The following is an 18,311-nucleotide window of genomic DNA, read 5'->3' on the forward strand; positions in this document are numbered from 1 at the left end:
GCTATTAGTGGGACATAAACAGAAAAAAATATTATGCCTCTCAAAGAATTATTAAGTGGTTATCTGTGAACAAATACTGCTTTATTTCAAAATAAATACATAGTACCTTCAGTTATATGCAATGAACAAAATAACACCAACGACTATGGAAGCACATCAATAGGTGTCAGTGAATGGAGGAAAATATTTCAGATTTTTGGGTACCTGTATTGACCAAAATAAGAACTGGAAGAAATACGTCACTGAGATTCTCAAACAGCTAAATTATTATTTTTTTTTTTCCTTTACATAGTTGCTAGTTTTGGAACCAAAAATCTCAATATTTCATATCATTGTGAATATCACAACTGATAACAGTCTTGTGGCATAATTTTTCTGCTGTAACTCATCACACAGACAAGAAGTATCAATTGCACAAAAGGAAGTAGTGAGAATAATAAGTGATGTTCACTCACATTCACTTTGTAAGTGCCTCTTTGAGGTACCTCAAAATATACAAATAATAAGAAGAATTGTCATAAACAAGCCATCACAATGTTAGAAGATACAATATTAGAAGAACGAAAATACTCATCACTAGAGCTGCTAATGTATTATAAAGGTGTCCAACATGCATCCTCAGATATCTTGGTCATTTAACAAATATCAGAAAATGCTGACATGTAGCAGAGAAAATTTGAAATCTTAACGGAATTTTATTCTGAACAACTGCTCTTATTTTATCTAATTAAAAACTAAATGCATGTGTAGATAGGAGACAAAGCTGTTTACTTTTGTTGTTAAGTTTAAATATGTTTTCATCAGTAATATGATTAGTGTCAGAGAGTAGTATGTTTACTTTTACTAAATTTAAGCTATGGTGTAATACAGCAATCTTTAGGTAATCAGCATATAGTCATACATACAAGAAAATTAAGTGTATACTGCCTTTAAACACTCAACATCCCTTCAGAAGAAAATGTGCCAATGACTTATTGGAGATGCAGTTAAAAATCACCTAATTAACTAACAGTCTGCAGTTAGTTTTCTCAGGTCTGTGATTCATAAGATTTCCTCTTAAAACTGACTACAGCAGTTATTGTATGGGTTGTCAACATACATATTACTCGGTGAAGTTCTCATGTACTATGGCAAGAGAACGAGTAAGAAAGGGGTTGGGGGAGAGGGGCGGGGGGCAAACATTTGATTGCTCAAAGAAGCAGCACATATGACTATCTCCTGGGGGTACAGAGCTGGGGTATTCTAGTGGGGGAAAAACAGCCATTTGGACAGCTTTAGACAGTGATTCATGTTGACAGCCTCCCATAACCTCATTAGGGGATTAACATCAACTTTCCTAGTGATGGCTGGGTCTTTGCACTTTTTTATTGCTGGTGAATCCACATGTCACTTACTTTGCCCAATTCTCTCAAGGTCATAGTCATACATTCGGCATTCATCCATGGTGATTAGCTGGCTAAAGATGTCATCTGCATTGATCTGACACAGATCTACTGTTGTCTCAGTTTGGAAGGAAACCAGTGGCTGACAACATTCATCATGCTCAAAATGTCATGCAAGCTGCTAAAAACTGATTCATGACCGATTTTCACCTTTTGTTCTATTGCTTCTATTGTGATATGCCAGTCTTTAACTACCAGGGACTCCACCTCTCGACAATCCCTGGCTCTTCATAGAGATATGGTCTGCTGCATCATTCTCCATCATTCAGACACATATGATCACACTGGAAGCACCTGTGTTCCCTAACCACTGTGTCATATGTTGGTTCATTGTTTCTGTACACATCTACCAATTCAGCATGTCTATGCCCTGGGGAAAGCAATGTAACATGGAAAAATATTGGTTGTTTTGATATCTTAAGTTTTTTATAAGATGATGTAGCAGTACACCCAGAAATATTTCACTAAGACTGATGAAGTGTCGTTTATGTAGAATATGAATTGACATATGGTACTCCACTTCATCAGTGGGCTGCCCCATTTTGTTTACGTACCACTAGTGGCCTGCTGTGTTACAGTGGCGTTGGGGTTTCAATGTGTGTGTGAGTACTCACATAAGTGATCAGAAAGTTAATTAGACGACTTTATTCTTTTGTAGTGCTAATTAAAATTTTATGACTACCACTCACACAATTACTAGGTACCACAGGGAACTTTATATCTTACATATATTTTTTAGTGTGCAAATAAGTGTATATCAGTTAATTTCAAACTACTAGTGAAGTTAAACACCATTAACTACAGTGAATCATTATAATATCGGCATTTCTTTGACCTTTTTAATTTTAAATAAAAGTAAAATTTTAACTGAGTTAAATATGGAAATTAACATAATTAATATAACAGTAAGTAACTGTACATTTATTTCACACATGTTTTCCATGAAGTTTTGTTGTAGACAGCCTGTCAAAAAAGTGAAGCACTCAGAAGACATAGTCAGAGGGCAGTGTAAATTCATACATGCACTCACCATCAATAGTTGTTTAAATCATTGGAACTGAAATTCTCTGTGACAGGTAGAACAGCCTGTAGAGTGCATTATTGTTACTCATGGTTAGTGCTGTTACCAGGCCTGGTAGGATACACAGGATGATTCCGTGATGATATTCAAAATTTTTAGGGGTGATACAGAAGGGTAAATACATCAATTTCAAGTGAGGGACCCTGATCCAAAAACAACCGAGTCAAAAGTGTTAAGCAAAAATCATTCTGATACCTCTGACAGGGGACCACCTCTTCTGCAAGATCTTCATATTCCATATTTTTAAATCATATAGCATGGACCAAAACAAGAAAAAAGTGTCCAGTAAATATTATTTCTAAAGATCATACCTTAAGAGCTATGAGCACTTGTCCGGTTGAAAAGAGGGTGTTACACAGTAGCAAAATGAACTATTGCTCATAGCTCTTATGCTATAAACATTAGAGCCCATGTTTACCAGAATTTTTTTTCTTGCTTTGGTACGTACTACTTCCTCCCAAAATATGGAAGGTAAAGAGTTTGCAATATAAGAGGTCTACTGTCAAAAGGTGTCAGAAAGATTTTCACTTCTAACTTTCAACTCATTCATTTCCAAACCAGGGTCACTGACCTCAAATTGGCACCATTACCCTTTTCTACCGTCCCTGAGAAATTTTAATTGCATCACAGAACCACTCTGTATAAGGGACATGCACAGCTTCTCTCCTCCCCCTTTTTTTTCTTTTTCTTTCACAAATGTGCTTATAAAATGGCATAAAAGAAGGAAGAGCATGTCTTACACAAATATAAACAAACTCTTTCAACCCCACCCATGGCCAACCACACACACACACACACACGCACGCACGCACGCACGCACGCACGCACACACATTAGCTCACATCTTTTAAGATAGCATAAAAAAGTGGAAACACACACACACACACACACACACACACACACACACACACACATTAGCTCACATCTTTTAAGATAGCATAAAAAAGTGGAAACATTCCAAAACTGGCACTTAAAACAAAAGAAATATACGAGAAAATCTAAAATAATTACACAGGGAAATGTGACTAGCTGATCACTTACAAAAAACATGGGTGAGCCATCCACTCCGATAACACACCACAAGTTTCTCTCCAAAACTTTAGAGAAAAAGCCAGAGACTTCACAAAACCTGAAATACAGCACCACATGAATTTGATTGTCAGTTAAAATGGAGGGAAAATTTGTTGAAAAATGAGCTGCTGCCCTCTGATCTAAATACAAAACAGGGTCTACTAAATGTGGCACACCTTGATCTGCATGCCATAAGCACCACTTATTGGAGGGTCCTCTTGCCGGAGTAAGAAGCCACCCATCATAGGGTGTATCCTACGTGAAGATGAGTGACAGGGACTTCAGCCCACCTGTGTGACTGGAAAGAGGTGCACCTTTGCCGAGTTGTTGACTTTATCAGATGCAGCTCACTGTCTGTCACAAAGAGCCACTGTTCTTCCCACTGATGCTTGATCCTGTACCTCAACAGTGAGGTTGGCATGCAGGAGGTAGCACACTGAACTATCTGGGGATCACAGCATTCCTCTTTGGTTGCCACAATTTTGTTTCTCTTAATACCCACATGCCACACCACAAAGCAGAAAGACATCGATCTGCCAAGTCTTTGTAAATGGAGAAGAGCATCCTAGATATCCTGGACTATTTTATCTGCTGCGCATAAGTGTTGTATAGAGTTAAGTGAACTCAAGAAGTTGGGACACAACTCATCTCATCTGCCGCTGAGTCCAAATGATCACGTATAAGTTTGCATTGAAGACTGTGAAGGATTAAGGCAATCAGAGAAAACAACAGAGCAACCAACAGACTTGCCATGTTGAGACCCACCCGTGAATAAAGCTAAAGAGTTGTGGAGCTCATTAAATCTGTCATAAAACATTGTACTAAAACAGATGCAGGAGTGCATTAAGTAAAGAAATGAGATAATTATGTGGCACTGATGGCTGGGAGGACCCATCTGGAGAAGTTCAGCTGCCAGGTGCAAGTCTTATTTCAGGCGATGCCACAGCAGGTGATTTGCATGGCAGTGATGATGAAATGAGGATGAGGATAGCACAAAACCCAGTCCACAAGATGAGAAAATCTTCAACCCAGCTGGTAATCAAACCCGGACCCACTGCATGGTAGACAAATACATTACCACTCAGCTAATCAGGTTGACATTGCATTAAGCATGAAATTACTTAGGGTTTCTACAATAATCATTGTTGCAGTCAGTTAAAACTATGGATTTGTCTTTGTAATTGGCCCACATTAGTGAGTAAGGCACATGCTTCATGTGGATACCAAATGGTCTTGTTGCTTATGGACATCTGTAGAAAATGTGTTCCATAGCTGGACAAGGAACAGTGTGGTATACTGGTGAACAGGGAGCAGTGAGGAATTTGTACACTTACTGCATCTTGGGGACTTGCCACCAGATGGCGAGTGGTGGTTCCCCAGTCACAGCACAGAGATTGGGGATAGGGCTGATCTTGTAAGAACTTGCAGCCAGACTGACCCCTCATTGGATGTAGTGTCAATGATCTTCAGGTAAGAATATATCACTGATCCATACAGTATGGAATCATAGTCTAGTCACAATTGCAAGAAATTCCTATAAAACTGGAACAGGAATTCCTTATCTGCTCTGTAAGAGCTGTGGCTATGACAGTTTACGATATTGATCACTTTCTGGGTCCTTGCTTTTAGGTCCTTTAAATGTGGTAATCACAATATTTCTGAATCAAAAATGAGGCCCAGAAACCTCATCAAGTCCTTAAAATGTAGAATGATGTCCCTAATATACAAATCAGGTAAATTAAAAATGTGACTATAATGATATGCATTGGAGGAGAAACAAAAAGCTGCAAAATTGTGCACAAATAATGAGCAGTGCCCAGACCCTTTATCATAGGCATTACACACTGTTTATGGCCACAGCAAAAAGGGCAACACTTAAAACACTTCCCCAGTGAACACCATCTCCTGCTCAAAACTATGTGACAGCACTTCACCAACTCATTATCTAATAAATGACTGAATGAATGTGGGAAGGTGACCATGAAAGTCTCATTTGTGCAGCTGTCCTAGAATTGCTTACTGATGTCAAACAGTATCACTGTAGAATGCTGTTTATGTAAGAAAGCCTGTTGGATAGCCATCTCTCACAGGCTCAGGTTGTCAACAGTGGATCAATATCTTCTGAATCCAAACAGAGAGCAGGTGAGAACCTGCCTGGTTTCTAATATGCAGAGTATATGGTAGTTGACCATTTGTTCAAATTTCTATCCTACATGGCTTGTTAAGGTGACATGGTGGTATCTGCTGGGACACATTTGGTGCATTCCCAATATGAAAAGTGGTTTAAAAATTGTCTCCCTCTATAAGATGGGAAACTGTGCTATGTAACATACCAAATTAAAGGAATATTTCCTTGACACTGTTTGCTGGTTTGGAGCATGCTTTATCAGATTTGATTGTGACTGGGTGCAGTATCATTAGTTTCAGACAATGCCAAATCCAGCTCCCATGTCAAGAAAGGACAGTTGTAGGATTCAAAATTGTTGGACCTGAAGTGAAACCCACCCCTCTCCATGGTGGTACAATAGAGATGGACTGCTGGATATTTGCTCACAGTGGCAGTAGTCATTACAAAATGGTTTGCCATTATCTGGGTGATGTCTCTGGGTGTTGTTCTGAGACAGCCCTGTTTCATCATCACTGCTATAGGTAACCAACTGCACTGGCCATAAATCCATCTGATGGGCTCCCATTCTTTTGTAGAACAAATCTAGTAATTGCGAGAGACCAGGAATGCAGACAAAAGCAGATTTCAGAGTACTTGATGGCTCAACACAAAAGTTTTGTCTCAAGTACAGATAGTGTTGAGGATCAGTGGACAAAGTTCAAAATCATCGTACAATATGCGTTAGTTGAGTATGTGCCAAGCAAGATCGTAAGAGATGGAAAAGAGCCACCGTGGTACAACAACCGAGTTAGAAAACTGCTGTGGAAGCAAAGGGAACTTCACAGTAAACATAAACATAACCAAAGCCTTGCAAACAAACAAAAATTACGCAAAGCGAAATGTAGTGTGAGGACGGCTATGCGAGAGGCTTTCAATGAATTCGAAAGTAAAGTTCTCTGTACGGACTTGGCAGAAAATCCTAAGAAATTTTGGTCCTATGTCAAAGCGGTAGGTGGATCAAAACAAAATGTCCAGACACTCTGTGACCAAAATGGTACTGAAACAGAGGATGACAGACTAAAGGCCGAAATACTAAATGTCTTCTTCCAAAGCTGTTTCACAGAGGAAGACTGCACTGTGCTTCCTTCCCTAGATTGTCGCACAGTTGACAAAATGGTAGATATCGAAATAGACGACAGAGGGATAGAGAAACAATTAAAATCGCTCAAAAGAGGAAAGGCCGCTGGTCCTGATGGGATACCAGTTCGATTTTACACAGAGTACGCGAAGGAACTTGCCCCCCTTCTTGCAGCAGTGTACCGTAAGTCTCTAGAAGAGCGAAGCGTTCCAAAGGATTGGAAAAGGGCACAGGTCATCCCCGTTTTCAAGAAGGGACGTCGAACAGATGTGCAGAACTATAGACCTATATCTCTAACGTCGATCAGTTGTAGAATTTTGGAACACGTATTATGTTCAAGTATAATGTCTTTTCTGGAGGAATCTGTAGGAATCAGCATGGGTTTCGAAAAAGACGGTCGTGTGAAACCCAGCTCGCGCTATTCGTCCACGAGACTCAGAGGGCCTTAGACACGGGTTCACAGGTAGATGCCGTGTTTCTTGACTTGCGCAAGGCGTTTGGCACAGTTCCCCACAGTCGTTTAATGAACAAAGTAAGAGCATACGGACTATCAGATCAATTGTGTGATTGGATTGAGGAGTTCCTAGATAACAGAACACAGCATGTTATTCTCAATGGAGAGAAGTCTTCCGAAGTAAGAGTGATTTCAGGTGTGCCGCAGGGGAGTGTCATAGGACCGTTGCTATTCACAGTATACATAAATGACCTGGTGGATGACATCGGAAGTTCACTGAGGCTTTTTGCAGATGATGCTGTGGTGTATCGAGAGGTTGCAACAATGGAAAATTGTACTGAAATGCAGGAGGATCTGCAGCGAATTGACGCATGGTGCACGGAATGGCAATTGAATCTTAATGTAGACAAGTGTAATGTGATGCGAATACATAGAAAGATAGGTCCCTTATCATTTAGATACAAAATAGCAGGTCAGCAACTGGAAGCAGTTAATTCCATAAATTATCTGGGAGTATGCATTAGGAGTGATTTAAAATGGAATGATCGTAAAAATTTGATCGTCGGTAAAGCAGATGCCAGACTGAGATTCATTGGAAGAATCGTAAGGAAATGCAATCTGACAACAAAGGAAGTAGGTTACAGTACGCTTGTTCGCCCGCTGCTTAAATACTGCTCAGCAGTGTGGGATCCGCACCAGATAGGGTTGATAGAAGAGATAGAGAAGATCCAACGGAGAGCAGCGCGCTTCGTTACAGGATCATTTAGTAATCGCGAAAGCGGTACGGAGATGATAGATAAACTCCAGTGGAAGACTCTGCAGGAGAGACGCTCAGTAGCTCGGTACGGGCTTTTGTTAAAGCTCCAAGAACATACACTCACCGAAGAGTCAAGCAGTATATTGCTCCCTCCTACGTATATCTCGCGAAGAGACCATGAGGACAAAATCAGAGAGATTAGAGCCCACACAGAAGCATACCGACAATCCTTCTTTCCACGTACAATATGAGACTGGAATAGAAGGGAGAACCGATATAGGTACTCAGGGTACCCTCCGCCACACACCGTCAGGTGGCTTGCGGAGTATGGATGTAGATGTAGATGTAGATGCTTACCATAAGCTTTTCTTGCTATCCTTGATGATGCATCAAGCTTTGGCTCTCACTACTCGAAAGGCTGCAAAGTTTTCTACTGTTGGGCAGCACTTAGACTATTATAGAGCTGCACGCCTGATCTGAATTGCTGAGTGTCATGCATCAGTCCACCATGGTACATGCTGACGTCTAAGATGACCTGAGGACTTTGTGATAGGTGGCATGGTGTATCACACTTTTGATATGGTCCGCTGATTCCTGGAAGGTGCCACTGAGTTCAGACATAGCCAGCTGGCTAAACAGTGTCCCATTATCTCTGCTGATTATTCATTTTGGTTTTTTTCCTTGCAAGGATTACCCTGCATAGTAGGTGAAACCAGAGTAGAAAGTTGTGACTGAGCAGAGTCTGTGAGGACTGGGGAGCATAAAGAGGTGTCTGTTGGTGAGGACAGCCCTACAGCAGAAGAGAAATAAGTGGGATTGCATGTGTTGAAGAGGCAAAGCTTCTGAAACATCATGAAGCTTTCTAAAACTTGACCCCTTGGGCAAGTAGACTGTGAATCCCATAATTGTGGGCACTGAAGTCTACTAGTAGTAGAAATATTCAGGGGAGTTGGACCATAAGATCTGTGAGAACCTCAGAATCTATTGCTTCCTGTGGTGGTAAATACAAGGAGCATACAGTGATCCTTAGACCCAAATGAATTTCAGCTGCAACTGCTTGCAGGTTAGTAACCAAGGACAGAGCAGAGGATCCATTTGTGTTATCGATAAACACTCCTACTACTATCTTGGCCCTTGCCCCAGTCTGGTCATCCTTGTCAAGAAGGGTATAGCACCCATAGCACAGAAGCTTCAGTAGGTTTAAAATGTGTTTCTCATAAACTCAACTTCAGGGTACATTACTGCACTAGGAGTTTCAGTTCCTCCCCTAGCACCCTGAACCCAGTGTAGTGTGGGAGCCATTTATTGGTGAGGTTTCTCTTTTACCCTGTCTTTCAAAGGCTTGGGGATCCTACATTGATGGAAGTTAAGTCTGGGGGGCTAGACATATTCCACTGTCTCCAAAGCCTAATCATTAGAACCAACAGAGTGATTGAGGTCTGCATGGTGTGACAGTTTACAGCCTGTCCTCCTCGATGAGGGATATGTCCCATTTAGTTGCTTTTGCCAGAAAAGGCTTCTTATGAATCTCCGCAGCACTGATAACAACAGCGCTGGCCTGTTTGCTGGAGTCTGCCTTTTGAGGTTCAAAAAATGGCTCTGAGCACTACGCGACTTAACTTCTGAGGTCATCACTCATGTAGAACTTAGAACTAATTAAACTTAACTAACCTAAGGACATCACACACATCCATGCCTGAGGCAGGATTTGAACCTGCATCCGTAGCAGTCGGTCGGTTCCAGATTGCAGCACCTAGAACCGCATGGCCACTCCGGCCGGCCCTTTTGAGATGCCAGAAGCTTTACAATAACAGCAGCTGTGGTCTTTTCTGATATTCTTGGGGGAGCTATGGTTTTTCTAATAACAGAACTCATACAACACCACTTACAAATGCAGCTAGTAGTGCTGACACTAGCAACCTCCACTTGTGCTGAAGCATTGGCTTTTGAAATAGGCTCCCAGGGCCAGCAAGATCCCCAGCCCCCTCCAACAAAACATATGTGGGACCAGCTTGGATGTCAACTTCATCCCAGTGGCAGAATCCAGGATATCAAGGACCAGTTACAACAGTTGTGGGCCAGCTTGCCTGAGAAAAGGATACAATGACTTTATGACACACTTCCCCAGCAAATCAGTGCATGCATCTATGCCAGATAGCTTGCAACATTGTGTTGGTAAGTGGGCTCAAACTGCCAATTTTTTTTTGTAAATTTCACTTAATTTTTAAGTAACGAGATAACACCACATACCCTCTCAACCCACGAACTTTCATTTAATTTCCACTTTCTCTTCTATGTCCTTCACTCTTCTTGTCAGACAGTATACTCATTACAGCAAGATCCTTTAGCAACAGGTTCTGTTAATAATTACAAATATGAAACAATACTGAACAGTACCTCATATGACTCTGCATTTCAATAGGACTTCCTTCTTTACGCCATGACAGAGTTATAGGCAAGTCACCAGTAGCTTCACATCTGAGAACAGCAGTCCCACTCTTACGAACCATTTCCCTATGAGATCTGGACTTGAAGCGGACTGGTGCTGCAAAGAATTTGCGAGAATTATCATGAAAATGTTTCCAATTATTTACATAACTTGAAGAAAGGAAATGATTATTAATTTGATAGTTTTTTGGACTATGTGATTAATTTATTTAAAATCCATTGTTTTTGTTACAGTGTCTTTAGAAAATAACATTTTTATTTTTATTTTTATGAGAAGTTTGTATCCAGTGTTCTCCAGTGGCCTCAGAGGGTTATTAACTTTATATGACCTCTCATATGGCCCTCAATGGAGAAGTCAGTTAATTCAGAGAAATTAGTAGAGTAGTGTTTAAGTTTCTGCTATTTAATAAACTGAAACAGCTACCTTTATGTGCATAAACAAAGTGGTAAAAGGACACCAAAGGCTGCAGGATTACTCAGGAGACAATAAATCAAAGGGATAGAACATTTGTTGCTAATTTTTGTTCTAAGAGCATTAGCCCACTGTCCAAGACATGATTTTCTGCCTAATGTTGTGTCTTCTAATGCTGGAGACATTAGCAGAGGTTATAAAGACTCAGCCAGAAATTTAAAATTGAGCTTGTTTAACTTTGAAACTGCTAGCTGAGGCCTTATAGCTTCTGATGATGTATGTAGCAACTGGGGACAATGTCAGGCATGGAAACATGCCTTTGACCCTGACCAAGTGTTCACAAAACTAAAACCATCAAGGATGCATGTATTAACCATGAAAACCTGCACTGTCTGATTAGAACATTCATTGTTAAAAAGAAGATGAAAAATGATTATAATTTACTCACAATAATCCAGATTTGGAAACCAAGCAGGAAAAGTGAAAAAATTATCATGTAATCACTCCACAAACTTTTCTTTTGGATGTATTGTCTTGTGCAATGTACCACACACAAGTGCCTCTACCTATGACATGAGATTATGTTGTACAAGAATTCTTACTTGTTTAGTAAGAGTGGATTTCCATACAAAGTTATAAAGGATGGTAATTTTAAAGTTTTACTCAATCCAAAGGTTAGTTTGAATAACATCATCCTTTTGTGGAAATAATGCTGTTGCCTTCCTCTAACCTTTGGTTGATTCACCCAGCAAGTTATAGAGAGACCTAAAGTTCTAAGTGGACTCAAATCACAGAGAACTTACCATTTTTCACATTAATAAATTACTGCTGAAGGTGAAAGGAATGAAATGTGTTAGAAAAAATCCTAGAACTTACTGGGAACCAGACTCCAGACCTTTAGATTTGCAGTCTGCTATGTATGGGCCAAGCTACTGAACCACACTTACCATATAATGAACAACGGTACAAGTAAAAACAGAGCATATATATGGTGCCCCTTCTGAGATTCATCAGGTGTCTTCTGTGGGTATTTATGAATATATGTTCACTTCCTTTTTTGTCGAACATGTACAAAGTCAGAATGAGATTTTCACTCTGAAGCGGAGTGTGCGCTGATATGAAACTTCCTGGCAGATTAAAGCTGTGTGCCTGACCGAGACTCAAACTTAGGACCTTTGCCTTTCACGGGCAAGTGCTCTACCATCTGAGCTACCGAAGCACGACTCACGCCTAGTACTCACAGCTTTACTTGTGCCAGTATCTTGTCTCCTACCTTCCAAACTTTACAGAAGCTCTCGTGCGAACCATGCAGAACTAATCTGCCAGGAAGTTTCATATCAGCGCACACTCCCCTGCAGAATGAAAATCTCATCCTGGATACATCCCCCAGGCTGTGGCTAAGCCATGTCTCCGCTATATCCTTTCTTTCAGGAGTGCTAGTTCTGCATGGTTCGCAGGAGAGCTTCTGTAAAGTTTGGAAGGTAGGAGACAAGATACTGGCACAAGTAAAGCTGTGAGTACCGGGCATGAGTCATGCTTCGGTAGCTCATATGGTAGAGCACTTGCCCGCGAAAGGCAAAGGTCCCGAGTTCGAGTCTCGGTCGGGCACACAGTTTTAATCTGCCAGGAAGTTTGATGTACAAAGTCAATTCAGACAGTGATTGCTCATGAGATGTTTGATATACTATCTTGCATCAATACCAATTGTTCTTTTGCTTCTTATTAGAAGTTATTGGAAAATGTCATTTTGATTATCATTGTATGGAAAACAGTTTTAAAATTTTTGTGTGTCCAGTCAATAAATTAGAGTTAATTTATTATAGTTCAAAACTGAAAAAAAAAACATTTTTATTGACATCAAAGGCTAAACATGAACAATTCACAGTATTTACAGCAGTAACTGACTATGCCTGCTGTGTGGCATAATGGTAGAAATAAGTTCGTTTTGTATAATACTATAATCCACAGCACTACAGATACTACATAAAAGGAAACTGTAAATAATGTGTTTGAAAATAATATACCTCTCACTTAGAATAAATAAATTACAAGAAACCATGGCATATCCTCTTCTACCCATAAAATGGTGGAATAACAACAATAAATGTCATGCATTCAAAAGGGTTCATATGTTTTGGATGTATTAATAAAGTATTCATAGGTTTCAAGCCATGTCAGGTGGTTAACTGCCCATGAGCTTTCAGCCAGGGTCTCCTCTACCAATGTCAAGTGGTTGACTGTCATTTGAATGCTGCAGCTGTGCTTATATAACTGCACTGCCACCAGTGACATCACTGGTGCCCAGTCACGCACTGTATTTGTCAATGTTTTGGTCGTGTGACTGCCCTGGCCACTTCAACTTCCCAACAAAAGGATCCCAGGATGTACTTACTGGCAATCCACTATCTTTATTGAGGGTATTGTCTGATATTTTGATCTCTATTGCTTCATTGACTATGTTATCCCACAAGCCATTGGTCCATTTAATAATAGAAGTATCACTGAATGCTGTTTGGTGTCCATTTTCCAGTGCATGCTCTGCCCCAGCTGATTTTTTTGTTATAGTATATGTGGAAACACCATTCATGTTCTATGCATTGCTGTTTAATAGTGTGGACTGTGTGACTGACATGAAACTGCCCACACCCACACAGTATTTTGTACATTCCAAGTGTTCTAAGAGCTACATCATCTTTCACATGCTTCATTAGTTGCTAGATCTTTACTGAAGATCTGAAGACTGTGTTGGTTTGATGTTACTCCAGGAGATGGATAAACTTCCCTATTATTGAGCAACAGAATGGTAAAAATTCAATCTTCTTTGTGTCTTCCTTGGAGACCTACTGCTTTCATGGCTTAGGTGAAATTGCTTGTGAAATCTTTATGCAAGTTGCTCAATGCCATTGGCAGGTGTTCAGCATCTGAGATGGTTTCAGCTTGATATACCAAAATCCTGTGAACGGACAGTTTCTGTGCTGGGTGGTGGTAGCTGGTGCCATGCAGGTACCAATCTGTGTGGGCGGGCTTACGGTAAATGCTGTGACTGAGACACTCATTGGGTTTACGGTGGACAAGGATATCCAAGGATGACAAGGAGCCATCCTTCTCTAATTCCATTGTGAACTTTAAGCAGTTGTGGATGTTGCTGAAGTGTTCCAAGAACTCTTCTAGTTTTTCATGCCCATGAGGCCATATGATAAAGGTATTGTTGATGTAGAAATAAAATTAACTTGGCTTTACAGGAGCCATGTCCAATGTGATATCCTCAAAACATTCGTTACAGAGGTTGGCTGCAACTGGAGTTAATGGGCTCCACATTGTGGCACCATCCATCTGGTTGAAATATTCTCCACCACGTAAAAAATGTAATGACCTCAAGGTATGTTTAAATAAATACACGATGGTGTTGTCAAAGAGCCGGGACAGAAAGCCTACAGAGTACGTGACGGGCACGCATATGAATAGTGAAATCACATCAAAACTAACCACACTATCCTCTTCACCAAGGCATAGATGTTTAATTTGCTCTGTGAAGTCCAGCATATTCCTTATATGGTGGGACAAAAACTACAGAACATACCGTAATCAATATGGCACCACAAGTACCATCTCAGCACTTAAGAAGGGACTAAAGTTTGCTCCTTCACCATGAAGTATCCCCTTCATTGACATATAAGTGCGTTGATCAAGCAATTCATAAGATTCTCAGTGAAACTGCAGAAGGAATTCATAGAGCAAAGAGCCACATTTTTTTTTTAAATCCAAGCCACCAGCACCAAACATGACTAGAGCTGAGTGCAATGGCCTCTGTGCCCTCCACAATGATTCTGTTGCCATAGTCGCACCAACTGACCAGGGTAATGCTGCCATCCTGATGGAACAAGCCGACTTTGGCACAAAAATCTGATGGATGCTGGAGGAAGATATAAGTGCCTCAGGGCCCAACATCCAGAATAGTAATGAAGACTTTGGAGCTTCTTAAACAGTCATCATTGGAAGAGAGTGTTATTAAAAACCACCTCCCCCAGGCACCCAGTCCACCCACATTCTAATGTCTGCCAAAGATGCGTAAGAAGGATACACCTTAAAGGTCAATAGTGAGCATCATCAGATTGCTGACCAATGGACTTGCAAGGCATTTGGCTATTCTCCTCTCGATGCACGTTGGACATTGTGTGCACCATATAAAGAATACAGCAAACATCATTAATTGAATTAAATGTCTATGGCTTAGTGAAGCAGATATTATGGTTAGCTTTGATGTGGTTTCCCTACTCCCATGTGTGCCCATCAAGATTCTACAGACTTGCTGCCCCATTTCATGGATTTATTAAACATACCCTGATGTCACTGTAATTTTCACATGGTGGAAAATATTTAAGCCAGATGAATGGTGTTGTGATGGGGAGGCTATTAGTCCGGTTGTAACCAACTTCTTTATGGAACATTTTGAGGACATCACATTGGACATGGCTCCAGCTAAGCCTGTTTGTTTTTGTCACTACATCAACAATACCTTCGTTATATGGCCTCATGGACATGAAGAGCTGTAAAAGTGCCTGGAACATATCAACAACATCCACGACTACGTACAGTTCATGATGGAAGTGGAGAAGGATGGTTCCTTGACATTCCTGGATGTTCTTGTCTGGCATAAAGCCAATAGATATTTCAGTCACATTGTTGATTGCAAGCCCATGCACATGGACTGATATCAGCATGCCATGAGCTACCACTATCCAGCACACAAGCTGTCACTTACATAAAGTTTTCAAGGGAAACGGTTATAACAACAGACAAATTTCACAAGCAGTTTCAGCTAAGCCTCAAAAGAGGAAGACCTCCAAAGAAGACACAAAGAAGATTGCGTTTTTACCATTTTGTGGCTCAATAATAGGGATGATTATCCATCTTCCAAAGAGGCATAAAATCAACAGTCTTGGGATCCCCAGCATAGATCCAGCAACTAATGAAGCCTGTAAAAGATTATGTAGGCCTCAGAACACCTGGAATATACAAAATACATCTACATCTACATGACTACTCTGCAATTCACATTTAAGTGCTTGGCAGAGGGTTCATCGAACCACAATCATACTATCTCTCTACTATTCCACTCCCGAACAGCAAGGGGGAAAAACGAACACCTAAACCTTTCTGTTCGAGCTCTGATTTCTCTTATTTTATTTTGATGATCATTCCTATCTATGTAGGTTGGGCTCAACAAAATATTTTCGCAGTTGGAAGAGAAAGTTGGTGACTGAAATTTCGTAAAAAGGTCTCGCCGCGACAAAAAACGTCTATGCTGTAATGACTTCCATCCCCAACTCGTGTATCATATCTGCCACACTCTCTCCCCTATAACATGATAATACAAAACGAGCTGCCCTATTTTGCACCCTTTCGATGTCCTCCGTCAATCCCACCTGGTAAGGATCCCACACCGCGCAGCAATATTCTAACAGAGGACGAATGAGTGTAGTGTAAGCTGTCTCTTTAGTGGACTTGTTGCATCTTCTAAGTGTCCTGCCAATGAAACGCAACCTTTGGCTCGCCTTCCCGAAAATATTATCTATGTGGTCCTTCCAACTGAAGTTGTTCGTAATTTTAACACCCAGGTACTTAGTTGAATTGACAGCCTTGAGAATTGTACTATTTATCGAGTAATCGAATTCCAACGGATTTCTTTTGGAACTCATGTGGATCATCTCACACTTTTCGTTATTTAGCGTCAACTGCCACCTGACACACCATACAGCAATCTTTTCTAAATCGCTTTGCAACTGATACTGGTCTTCGGATGACCTTACTAGATGGTAAATAACAGCATCGTCGGCGAACAGTCTAAGAGAACTGCTCAGATTGTCACCCAGGTCACTTATATAGATCAGGAACAGTAGAGGTCCCAGGACGATTCCCTGGGGAACACCTGATATCACTTCAGTTTTACTCGATGATTTGCCGTCTATTACTACGAACTGCGACCTTCCTGACAGGAAATCACGAATCCAGTCGCATAACTGAGACGATATCCCATAGCTCCGCAGCTTGATTAGAAGTCGCCTGTGAGGAACGGTGTCAAAAGCTTTCCGGAAATCTAGAAATACGGAATCAACTTGAGATCCCCTGTCGATAGCGGCCATTACTTTGTGCGAATAAAGAGCTAGCTGCGTTGCACAAGAGCGATGTTTTCTGAAGCCATGCTGATTACGTGTCAGTAGATTGTTCCCTTCGAGGTGATTCATAATGTTTGAATACAGTATATGCTCCAAAACCCTACTGCAAACAGACGTCAATGATATAGGTCTTTAGTTAAATGGATTACTCCTACTACCCTTCTTGAACACTGGTGCGACCTGCGCAATTTTCCAATCTTTAGGTACAGATCTATCGGTGAGCGAGCGGTTGTATATGAATGCTAAGTAGGGAGCTATAGTATCAGCGTAATCTGAAAGGAACCTAATCGGTATACAATCTGGACCTGAAGACTTGCCCGTATCAAGCGATTTGAGTTGCTTCGCAACCCCTAAGGTATCTACTTCTAAGAAACTCATGCTAGCAGATGTTCGTGTTTCAAATTCTGGAATATTCCATTCGTCTTCCCTGGTGAAGGAATTTCGGAAAACTGCATTCAATAACTCCGCTTTAGCGGCACAGTCGTCAATAACAGTACCATCGGCACTGCACAGGGAAGGTATTGACTGCGTCTTGCTGCTTGTGTACTTTACATACGACCAGAATTTCTTCGGATTTTCTACCAAATTTCGTGACAATGTTTCGTTGTGGAGCCTATTAAAGGCATCTCGCATCGAAGTACGTGCCAAATTTCGCGCGTCTGTAAATTTTAGCCCATCTTCGGGATTTCGCATTCTTTTGAACTTCGCATACTGTGTGGGTGTGAGCATTCTTATATCAGTCACATTGTTTACACTATTGAACAGTGATGCATGGTACATCAAAGGTGTTTCCACCTGAACAATCAGCTGTAGTAGGGCATGCACTGGATAATGGACAATAGATTGCATTCAATGATACTTCTATTGTTAAACAAACAATGGCTTCTGCAAAAGCATAATAAATGAAGCAATAGAGATAAAAATATCAAATAACAACCTCAATAAAAACAGTGGATTACAGCTAAGTACAGCCTGGGATCCTGTGATTGGGAAGTTGAAGTGGTTGTGACAGTCCAACATTGCTATCTATGGTGCAGGACTGGAAACCAGTAATGCTACTGGTGGCGACATGGCTGTATAAGAATGGCAGTGACATTCACACAGCAGTCAGCCACATGACAATGGCAGAGGAGATCTCTACCAAGAGCATTGGATGCCAGTCCCTGCATCTGTCCTCTACAAGTCTTCTGGCTACCCACTACAAGCTAAAAAAATCTTTCTAAGC

General features: G+C 40.8%; 1 protein-coding gene across 1 annotated transcript in view; it reads right to left on the reverse strand.

Moving 5' to 3' along the window:
* Nucleotides 1-18,311, reverse strand: part of LOC126298148 (Down syndrome cell adhesion molecule-like protein Dscam2) — a 560,143-nt gene that overhangs the window by 244,497 nt on the left and 297,335 nt on the right. The window contains exon 13 of the mRNA XM_049989461.1: nt 10,448-10,595. Coding sequence (XP_049845418.1) covers nt 10,448-10,595 — 148 coding nt within the window. The remainder of the gene's footprint in view (nt 1-10,447; nt 10,596-18,311) is intronic.

This window comes from Schistocerca gregaria, chromosome X, assembly GCF_023897955.1.
Source record: "Schistocerca gregaria isolate iqSchGreg1 chromosome X, iqSchGreg1.2, whole genome shotgun sequence".
NCBI lineage: Eukaryota > Metazoa > Arthropoda > Insecta > Orthoptera > Acrididae > Schistocerca > Schistocerca gregaria.